Source organism: Anolis sagrei, chromosome 2, assembly GCF_037176765.1.
Source record: "Anolis sagrei isolate rAnoSag1 chromosome 2, rAnoSag1.mat, whole genome shotgun sequence".
Lineage (NCBI taxonomy): Eukaryota > Metazoa > Chordata > Lepidosauria > Squamata > Dactyloidae > Anolis > Anolis sagrei.
The window spans coordinates 73106440-73118226 of record NC_090022.1 but is presented as its reverse complement, the minus strand read 5'-3'; the positions used below and the strand labels follow the sequence as shown (position 1 = coordinate 73118226).

Sequence of the window (11787 nt, the reverse complement as noted above, 5' to 3'; positions counted from 1 at the left end):
TTGGAAACTTCTTTAATGCTAGATTACTACTAAACGGAAAAGTTACAAATAAAGAAAATGTGGGCAAGCTATCAGCAGTTCAAAACCCCCAAAATCCCACCCTTCAACTCCCCAAAAGTTTTTCAGCACACCCTGCAGGTCTTCCAGTTTAAGCCAGTTCTTCTTATCAGGCTTTTTCCCTTGCTGGCATTCAGATGGTTCCACTCTGTTTTCATTCCTCAATCTGGCTGTGAACTCATAGTATGGAGGTGTTCTGGGATCTTGAAAAAAATCAGATTTGTCCATGACATACAGAGTTATACTGCTTTTTGGAAAAACAATAACTTTAGGGAGTTTTCTGCTTTCAAGTGGGTGAGATACTGAGAGTCCATCTACATACTGTCTTGTACTCAAATATATCGGGATGCGTTGTACAAACGACAAGTATATATGTGCAGTGTGGTACCATATGCGATTGAAGGATTTAATGTGGATCTTAGAGCTTAGGTTTCTCTTCTTGGAAATACCCGTGCAGCTGCCTGCTTTAACTTGGGGTTACCTAGCAGCAGGATGTAAGCCTGAGCAGGGGGATAGACAAGAACTGGTATTGTAACTAATGCCCCTTCCATTTTTTCCATAGTTACTATCAGAAAAAGAGTTTGCACCACATAAAATAAAAGATAAAGGAATAGATTTGAGAGTATAATCCCAGCTGCTTTGACATGAGCTTTAATTTGGAGGTTCCTAGAAAAATGTTCTTTACACTTCATCCGGTACAGGTGTCTGCAGAGGGAGACAACAACTAGGATGGAGCAAATCAAGATCACGAGAAGAGGGGAACCAGAGCCAACAATTAAAAAGACTATTTCAGGAGTATCAGTCTTACGATAGTGCGACATGCCTTCATTCCATTTTGTGTCAATGATTGTTGTGTTGCTTTGGATATTTCTAAGAGTACACAATGACATAAATATGCCAAGAAATGAGGAAACAATTAGAGATCCTGCAATAAGTCGTGGTACTAGCCAAGATATCCTCAGTTTGCACCAAAGGAAGAAGGACTGGGTGCTATTCACAATCTTGATGTAATAGAAGACACAGAGGCAAGCAGTGAACCAATGTCTAGAGATGGCAATAAAATCACCGAAAGGGTATATTATTTGATCTCCTAAACGCTTGGGGAACATGGGAATGATGTAGTCATTGATGCAAATGGGAATGATGAACACAGTTGCCCACAAATTGGTCACAACCAGGCTCAGAAAAAGCTGATCACTGGAATCAAGGCTTCTGTTTTTGTTCCATTCCCTGAGAATCACTGTAAGTATAAAGCCATTAGAGATGAGTCCACCAAGAACCAAGTCAACGAGAGCTAGAATGAAGAGAATGAGCTGAGGTGAAGACATATTTCCTGAATTTATTGTTTTCCACTATAAAAATGTACTCCACTCAGTTGACATTAACTGTTGAGCCGAGATGTGAAGTGCAGGTAGCAGATCGGTGAGTTCCTTTTTATATGCCTTGGGAATTATACTAATAAACGATTCATCAAACTCTGTAAATTGATGAGGCTGTCACGCAACCCATTTCCATAATGTGTGATACTGATACAGGTTATGGAGATAAGAGACCTGCCTCAGAACCTCCCTTTAAGTAGGGATGGACTTCAATCAAGAAGTGTTGTGATAGACAATCCGTTTATCACACTCAGAATTTCCTTTACTGTGTTGAAAGGAACAACCTTTTGGGGGGAAATAAGAAGGGGCCCCGAGAGGCCATCTCCAAGTAAGCTAATGGAGACTTACTTCAGTCTGGGCAGCTTACCACAAATTGTATTATATGTTTTAAATGTTTTAACTGCGTATTATTATTAGAGTCAGTAGAGAAATGTGTCTCAGTTGTTCTATTTGTATTTTTAAATTTCTCATTTGTTATTTTTGAGCTGCTTTATAAGTATACTTTGATGTTTATTTGATTGTCCATAATTTGATGTGCTTTGTTATGTTTTTCTTGACATTGAATGTTTGTCAATTTTTTGTTGTAAATAATCCTGAATCCCTTTTGGGAGATAGGGCAGGATAGAAATAAAGTTGTTGTTGTTGTTATTATTAGTATTATTATTATTATTATCATCATCATCATTATTGTCATTATCAAGCTGAACCCCCTTCCTCCAGGTAAGACTTAAAGCCCCCACAACGGACAGCCATCCAACCTCTAAAAACCTCCAGAGAAGGCAATTCCACTGAACTACTAGACAGTCTGTACTTTACTATGGTTTGAAGAGACTCTCAAAGAACATGTACAGCTCATTGCCTGCAATTATGAAAGCTGGAGCAATGAAGTAACACAAGAGAGGAGAGAGGAAAAGAGAAATCACTCCCTCCTCTTCTCCATTTGCCTTGTTGCTCCTGCTATTGTCATTATAGGCACTGACTGCTGACCACCAACCTTTTAATGTCCAGTGGTCACTGCAAACCTAGGATGCTGGGGAAATGCCATCCCCTGTCCCTGGGCTGTCTGAGCCCAAGGAAGGTGGGATGGTGAACAGGTGCAGCCACTTCTGAATAGGATGATACCCAACTGTTTACACTGGCCAAAACCATGACTTAATCTTTTCTGAAATAAAGTAACATTAAGGGAATTGCCCCCACCCATTATGTATTAAACAGGTCAGAAAACCTCTAGAGGTATCTAAGGACCTTATCAGATGGCCAGGAGTAAAGCAGGGGACAGCGGGGGAAATTGTGGGCCAGTGGAGGAAACCATCACACTACGTTCCCTACTGTCGGGGTCTATAGTCTCCCTTCCTGTGATATTTCTCCATCAGTCCCCACTTTCTCTTCTCTCTGGCTTTGTTCTATGAGGAGTCAGGTGTATATATAAAGAACAACAACATTTGAAAAATTCCTACAGGACTACAGGAACTGCTATTCACCTATGGTTTCCATTTTAATGACCAGTCTTACAGCTTTTTCAACATGCTGGTCATAATTATTTGTTCTCCCCTTTTCTCCCTGTTTTGCTGTTCACACATGCACAGTAAGGGATTCTGGAGGCAGTTGGTGTATACCATGGAATTCATCATGTGGATGAGATCCAACCACATGATTTGCTAGTCTCTGTGGCATATCATGGCAATGGCAGGGAGGCAGAAGAGCACTCCCGGTGCCTTGGCCACCAGCTGAGACTTCCCCATCCCACCTGGGGAAGTGTTTCCACTCTGCCAAAGCCCTGTTGTTCCTGATGGAACATAAGCCGGCTTTTCTATTGGATCCCATCATGTTGTCACCCCAGTTTGCCCACGGAGCCCCACCGAAGTTGCCATATGTTGTTTGATGGGCAGCATGATGGGCTCCATGAGCAAACCAGGGCAGAAGCATCCTAGAACTCTTCAATTGCCTCGTGTGATAAGGTCGCTTGACTGTTGTAGAAAGGCACACCTGCCCATAGAAGAACTGGCAAAAGTGGAATTTATTTATTTATTTGCCCTATTTATACCCCATCTTTCTCTACTCTGAAGGGGATTCAAGTTGGCTAACATATAGACAATTATTCAATGCCTTCAAACACATACAATTCCAATAATATTAGTATTAAATTAAAATTAATATATATTAAACATTTAAAACATTCCATTCCTTTTAAAAATATTTTTTATTATTTTATCATGGTTTAATACATTTGTTATACATTGTTTGTTTTACAGCAGATACATATTATTCATTACAACCTACCATACTTTTGGCATCTAGTGTTATTTTTCTGCTTATACATATTTTCTGTCCCTCACTGCTGTGCTCCCCTTCCCCCTCTCAAGCCACAGCTTTTACATGTCATCTGTCCAAAATTTCAATTCTTCTTGTGAAGGTAACTTTCCTTCTTTATTTTTAAATCCTTTTTCAATAAATTTTCTCCATACATCATCAAAATCACTTTGTTTCCATATACCTCTTTTAACTTTTAATATACATGTCAGCTGATCATTTATTGCCAGTTTCCATACTTCCTTGTACCACTCCTCTATTTGTTTATTTCTTTTTTCCAGTTCCTTGCTATGAGCAGTCTTGCTATTGTTAATAAATTTGTTATCGCTTCTTTATCCTCTTTTTTCAATTGTTTATTATTATATAATGATAATAAAGCTATACTAGGACTTCTTTCTATTTTAACATTCATTATATCTTCTATTTCTCTAAATACTTTCCCCCCAAAATTATTTACATATTTACATTGCCACCACATATGTATATATGTTCCTGATTCTTGACATCCTCTCCAACAATTTTTTGAATAGTTTTTATTTATATTTGTTATTCTTACTGGTGTTAGGTACCATTTCCATATTAACTTATAATAATTTTCTTTAACCCGTATTGATAAATTTTTTAGATGTCTTTGTCTCCATAATTGTTGCCACTCTGTTTCATTTATTTTTATCCCTAAATCTTCTTCGCAGACCTCCTTGAGGGTGTTATTTTTTGTTTTTCCTTTCTTTATTTCAATTATTATCTTATATATTTTACTAGTTATTCCTTTCAAATTTTCATGCTCCTCTACAACCCTTCCATTTTGTATTATTTGTTCAAATTGGTTAAGCTTACTTCCATTTTTATTAGTTTTTTCCCAATTTTAAACCATTGTTCTAATTGTATACAATGGAACCACGTCAATTTTATTTCTCTAAATTCTTCCATAATCATTTCCTTCTTCATTCCAACATTTATCCAATCCCCTATTTTGTCTATTTTTTCCCTTAACTTTTTATCCATTACTTTTTTTAAAGAAATTGGAAATTTCTTTCCATTACAATTGGGTTATTACTGAACCATCCGTTATTAACATTCCATTCCATATTAAAATCATGCCACCCATAATCGTAGACTGTGGCATGTTCATAGAATGCTCCGTTGTCCACTGCATTGGTAAATGTATGCATGACATTGCAACCCAACACTGAAACTTTGAGGTAGAGGTTCTTCCTTATGACCTCATCAGATGAAGACAGAGAAGCATCTTCTCCCGACTTCTCTGCGCTGCTCAGGCAGACAGGCAGCAGAACCGTTGACTAGCAAGGGTTGACACCCCCTCGTCTGTACATTACATTTGGTGGCAAATCTCTCTCTCTCTCTTTCTCTCTCTCAGTCTCCCTCTCTCTCTTTTTGGTAATGTGTACTTCAAAATTCAGTGGCACAATACACTCAATGCAATAATGTATGCATTATGCAAATAATGTACGCATTATGCAAATAATAATAATTTTCATATTATACAAATTAGACATCCCAATTTCAGAGTCAAGAATATTGTAAGCCTATATGTTGGTATGCATAGGACTTTAAGCTTACATTTGCTTGCCAAATTCTCAGAGGATATTTTATTTAATGTTTTGGGACACAGATTTGTTTACTAATGTCTGTAGAAAGTGAAATGCAAATATCAATTCTTGCATTCTTGTTATTGCAGCTCACAGTTCAATGAGTGTAAGGTGTTGTTGTTCCTACTCTTTGTGACCTCCTGGACCAGCCCATGCCAGAGCTCTCTGTCAGCCATCACCACCCCCAGCTCCTTCAGAGTCAAACCAGTCACTTCAAGGATACCATAATAATAATAATAATAATAATAATAATAATAATAATAATAATAATCTTGATTTGTACCCCGCCACCATCTCCCCAATGGGGACTCGGAGAGGCATAGATTACTGCAACGCACTCTACGTGGGGCTGCCCTTGAAGACTGCCCGGAAGCTTCAGATGGTCGGCAGCCAGGTTGTTAACAGGAGCAGCACTCAGGGAGCATACCACTCCTCTGTTGAGCCAGCTCCACTGGCTGCCAATTTGCTGCTGGGCACAATTCAAGGTGCTGGCGTTAGCCTACAAAGCCCTAAACGGTTCTGGCCCCTCTTACCTCTCCGAAAGCATCTCCTCCTATGAACCAGTGCAGACATTAAGATCGTCCAGGGAGGCCCTGCTCTCGGTCCCGCCTGCATCACAGGCACGATTGGCGGGAACGAGAGACAGGGCCTTCTCGGTGGTGGCCCCTCGGCTATGGAATGCCCTACCGGTAGACATCAGACAGGCCCTTCGTTGCTGGCATTTTGGAAGAAGGTCAAGACTTGGCTCTACGAGCAAGCGTTTGGCTAAACAGTGCAACTGAACAACTGAACGCAGGAAGACGGTAAAATTGAACATAGGAATGGCATAAGGATTATGAGAATGGATCTTGTTCTGTTTTGAGGCGTCATGAATTGATAATAATTGTTGACTTTGTTGTAATGTGTGATGTGTTTTTAACTGTATATTACTGTATAACTAGCATTGTGTAAACCGCATTGAGTCGCCTAATCTAGGCTGAAAAATGTGGTATAGAAATAAAGCAAATAAATAAATAAATAAATAAATACATACATACATACATGGGGCCAAGCCCGAACAACAATTACAATAAAGAATGACCGAACGCAAACTGAAAACACAAACAATAAACAATAAACATCATAATTACATAAAACATATGAATATACAACAATATAAAATTACAATAAACACAAACACAGTAACAAGTACCATCCATCCATCTTGTCCTTGGTCGCCCCCTCTTCCTTTTTCCTTCCTTTTACCCCAGCATAATTGTCTTCCCTAAGCTTTCCTGTCTTCTCATTATGTGGACAAAGTACTTCAACTTTGCCTCTAATATCTTTCCCTCGAATGTTTATCTTTAATTCTTCAAAGCCTTCTCTATGTCATCATAGAGACATTCATCAAACTCTGTCATGCAACCCATTTCCATAATGTGTGATACTGATACAGGTTATGGGGATAAGAGACCTGCCTCAGAACCACGCTTTAATTAGGGATGGACTTCATTCAAGAAGTGTTGTGATCGACAATCCATTTATCAGGCTCAGAATTTCCTTTACTGTGTTGAAAGGAACAACCTTTTGGGGGAAAATAAGAAGGGGCCCCGAGAGTCCATCTCCAGGTAAGCTAAAGGAGATTACTTCAGTCTGGACATCTTACCACAAACTGTATTATATGTTTTAAATGTTTTAACTGCTTATTATCATTATTAGAGTAATTAGAGAAACGTGTCCCAATTTTTCTTATTGTATATTTAAATTTCTCATTTGTTATTTTTGAGTTGCTTTATAAGTATACTTTGATGTTTATTTGATTGTCCATAATTTGATGTGCTTTGTTATGTTTTTCTTGACATTGAATGTTTGCCAATTTTTGTTGTAAATCACCCTTAATCCCTTTTGGGAGATGGGGCAATATAGAAATAAAGTTGTTATTATTATTATTATTATTATTATTATCATCATCATCATCATCATCATCATCATCACCATCACCATCATCATCATCATCATTATCATGCTGAACCCCCTTCAGCCAGGTAAGATTTAAAGCCCCCACAACAGTCAGCCAACCAACTTCTCTTTAAAAAACTCCAGAGAAGGAGATTCCACTGGACTGCCAAACAGTCTGTACTTTACTATGGTTTGAAGAGATCCCCAAAAGAACATGTACGGCTCATTGCCTGCAATTATGATACCTGGAGCAATAAAGTAACACAAGGGAGGGGAAGGAGAAAAGAGAAATCACTTCCTCCTCTTCTCCATTTGTTTTGGTGCTCCAGCTATTGTCATTATAGGCACTGACTGCTGACCACCAACCTTTTAATGTCCAGAGGTCACTGCAAAACCTAGGATCCTGGGAAAAGTAAGTACCATCCCCTGTCTCTGGGCTGCCTGAGCCCAGGGAAGGTGGGATGGTGAACAGCTGCACCCACTTCTGAATAGGATTTTTACACTGTTTACATTGGCCAAAAACCGTTTACACTGGCCAAAAACACGAGTTAAACTTTAGAGCTTCAAGGAAGCTCAGGAATATCCCCTCATTTTTCTGGAATAAAGTCACATTAAGGGAATTGCCCCACCCATTATGTATTAAACTGGCCAGAAAACCACTAGAAGTCTCTAAGGACCTTATCAGATGGCCAGGAGTAAATCAGGGGGCGGTGGGGGAAATTGTAGGACAGTGGAGGGAACCATCATACTGTGTTCCCTACTGTCGGGGTCCATAGTCTTCTCCATGAAGAGAAGAGAAAATGAGGACTGATGGGGAAACAGTCCCCATCAGTCACCAGAGAAAGTGTTCTATGAGGACTCAGGTATACATCCAAACTCCTCTGGGCTCTGCTGTCACAATGCTGCTGGCACAGAGCCACATGGAGTCCTTCTTAAAGTAGCCCTGCATCATACGATGGACTCCAAGAGTCTCTGTGCTAGTCATGGTGAGAAGCGGGGAGAAGATGCTTCTCTCCCTACATGTGATGAGGTCATAGATTTCCCTTTCCCCAAACCAATACTTGAATATAATCTCAGCAAACTATAGAGACAATGAAAAGTGGCATTTTCAAAGCATCTTTCTTTATTTGGTTAACATAAACACCACAAAGTCGATTCACCACCGGGTCAACTCATATGGACCATGTTGATAGGCTCTATGTTTGGAAGCAATTTCAAATCACATTCTTTCAGCCTTAGAGGAAGGCCATAGCAAAACAGAACCACAAAAAAGAAAGAGATTGGATATAATGTAGACCTTTATTTGGATTAAAAAAAACATGCTCATGTTAAAAGAACAAACCAGGCTACGAAAAAACTTGCATAAATAAAGAACAAAAACATTAAAAAAATTTCTACAGGACTACAGGAACTGCTACTTCCAAAATGAATCCAGGCATGACTTTTTCTTTTACCAGCCTCCATTGACTTATGATTTGTCAACCGGCTGGTCATAATTGTTTAGGTAAGCTTATCTGTTCTCTTCTTTTCTATCTGTTTTACTGTTCACACATGCACAGTAAGGGATTCTGGAGGCAGTTGGTGTATACCATGGAACTCATGATGTGGATGAGGTGCAGCACCATGATTTGCTAGTCTCTGTGGCAAATCATGGCAACAGCAGGGAGGCAGAAGGGCAGCTGACATGTCCACATTCCCGGTGCCCTGGCCACCAGCTGACACTTCCTCATCCTACGTAGGGAAGTGTTGTCACTCTGCCAAAGCCCTGTTGTTCCTGATGGAACATAGGCCGGCTTTTCTGTTGGGTCACATCATGCTGCCACCCCAGTTTGCCCAAGGAGTCCCACCAGAAGTTGCCGTATGTTGTTTGATGGGCAGTGTGGGGCTCCATAAGCAAACCAGGGCAGAAGTGCCCTAGAACTCCGTGTGATAACGTGTGATAACGTAGCATGACAGTTGTAGAAAGGCACACATGTCTATAGAAGAACTGGCAAAAGTTTGGTTTATTTATTTATTTACCGTATTTATACCTCATCTTTCTCTACCCCCAAGGGGATTCAAGGTGGCTTACATATAGACAATTATTCATTGCCTTAAAACACATAAAAATCCAATAATATTAATATTAAATTAAAATTAATATATATTAAACATTTAAAACATTCAATTCCATATTAAAATCATGCCATTGATAATCGTAGACTGTGGCATGTTCATAGAATGCCCCTTCGTCCACTGCATTGGTAAATGTACGCATGACATTGCAACCAACACTGAAACTTTGAGGTAGGGGTTCTTCTTTATGACCTCATCAGATGAAGACAGAGAAGCATCTTCTCCTGACTTCTCTGCGCGTCTCAGGCAGACAGGCAGCAGAACCGCTGACAAGCAAGGGAAAGCCACACCCTCTCGTCGCTGCATTACAAATCTCTCTCTCTCTAACTCTCTCTCTCTCTCTCTCTTGGTAATGTGTACTTCAAAATTCATTGGCACAATACACTTGTGAGTGTAATAATGTAAACATTATGCAAATAATAATAATTTTCATAATATACAAATTAGACATCCTGATTTCAGAGTCAAGAATATGGCAAACCTATATGTTGGCATGCATAAGACTTTAAGCTTACATTTGCTTGTCAAATTCTCAGAGTACTTCAACTTTGGCTCTAATATCTTTCCCTCCAATGTGTATCTTTAATTCTTCAAAGTCTTGTTCTTGCAGCTTCTCTATGTCACAGCCTTGTTAGAGAGAGCAGAAAGAAGAGGATGGGAATAGGAATAAAATATAATAATAATAATAATAATAATAATAATAATAATAATAATAATAATCTTTATTTATACGTCGCTACCATCTCCCAAGGGACTCTGTGCGGCTTACATGAGGCCGAGCCCACAATACATCAATACAAGCAACAACCACAATACGAAGAAAAAAAACTACTAATACAAAGCAATTAAAATAAATCACATACACAAATAGCATAAACATTGAACAATAGCTCAAAACACATTTAAAACTATGGTTGGGCCAAATGTAATTAAGTTAAAAAATAATGCTGGGCATGAACAAGATAGAGGAGGTGGGGCGTTGGTGGAAACGAACAAGCAGTCCTAAATCAGTATAAAGTGCTTTTAGAGGACATAATGCTAAGGGTTCATTATTCTGGGAAGGCACACTGGAACAATCACATTTTGAAGCTCCTCCTGAAGACTGCCAGAGTTGGGGCATCCTTGATGTCCTTAGGAAGTTAGTTCCAGAGTCGGGGGGCCACCACCGAGAAGTCCCTCTCTCTCGTCCCCACCAATCGTGTTTGCGATGCAGGTGGGAGAGCAAGTAGGGCCTCTCCAGATGATGAAAGAGATCGTGTGGGTTCGTACACAGAAATGCGGTCACGCAGGTAGGCAGGTCCCAAACCGTTCAAAGCTTTGTAGATAAGAACCTGCACCTTGAATTGGGTCCGGAAAATGAATGGCAACCAGTGGAGCTCCTTAAACAGGAGGGTTGATTGCTCCCTGTAAGGAGCGCCGGTTAACAACCTCGCCGCCGCCGCTGGACCAACTGAAATTTCAGAGCCGTTTTCAAGGGCAGCCCCATGTAGAGCACATTACAGTAGTCCAATCTGGAGGTGACTAAGGCATGGACCACCCTGGCCAGATCTGCCTTCACAAGGTATGGTCGCAGTTGGTGCATGAGTCTTAATTGTGCGAAGGCCCTCCCGGCCACCGCCGACGCCTGAGCTTCAAACGACAGTGATGAATCCAGGAGGACCCCCAAATTGCGAACCTGTGATTTCAGGGGGAGTGTAACCCCGTCCAGCACCGGTTGCTACCCTATACCCCGATCCAGTTTACGATCGACCAGGAGGACCACAGTCTTGTCGGGATTGATCTTCAGCTTGTTCTTCCTCATCCAGACAGCCACAGCGGTCAGACACTCGTCCAGCACCCGAGGGGCTTCCTTGGAGTTTGGTGGAAAAGAGTAATAGAGTTGTATGTCATCTGCTTAGAGATGGTAACCAACTCCAAAACTCTGGATGATCTCACCCAGCGGTTTCATGTAGATGTTAAAAAGCATGGGAGACAGAATGGAACCTTGTGGGACCCCACAGGTTAAAGGCCAGGGGTCCGAGCAGGTGTCTCCCAGCTTCACCAACTGGGACCGACCCTCCAGGAAGGAACGGAGCCACGATAGAACCGTGCCCTCAAGGCCCATCTCGGAAAGTCATCCCAGAAGGATACCATGATCGATGGTATCGAAACCCACTGAGATGTCAAGGAGAACCAATAGGGTCACTCTCCCCCTGTCCAGTTCTCTGCAGAGATCATCCACCAAGGCGACCAAACCATCTTAGTGCCATGGCCAGGCCTGAAGCCAGACTGTGACTGGTCCAGGTAATTGATGTCATCCAAAAATCCTGGAGCTGAGGGGTGACCACCCGCTCCAGCACCTCGCCCAGAAAAGGGAGGTTGGAGATAGGTCTGTAGTT

At 40.7% G+C, this 11787-nt stretch overlaps 1 protein-coding gene across 1 annotated transcript; it reads right to left on the bottom strand.

Annotated features, from left to right (window-relative positions):
* Positions 1 to 482: 482 nt before the first annotated feature.
* On the bottom strand, positions 483 to 11513 carry LOC137096181 (taste receptor type 2 member 8-like). The gene is made up of 3 exons (XM_067464793.1): positions 11465 to 11513; positions 1446 to 1534; positions 483 to 1334 (listed from the first exon to the last, which is right to left on the bottom strand). The coding sequence occupies exons 1-3, from the start codon at positions 11511 to 11513 to the stop codon at positions 483 to 485; spliced, it is 990 nt and encodes a 329-aa protein (XP_067320894.1).
* Between the last annotated feature and the right edge of the window lie 274 nt (positions 11514 to 11787).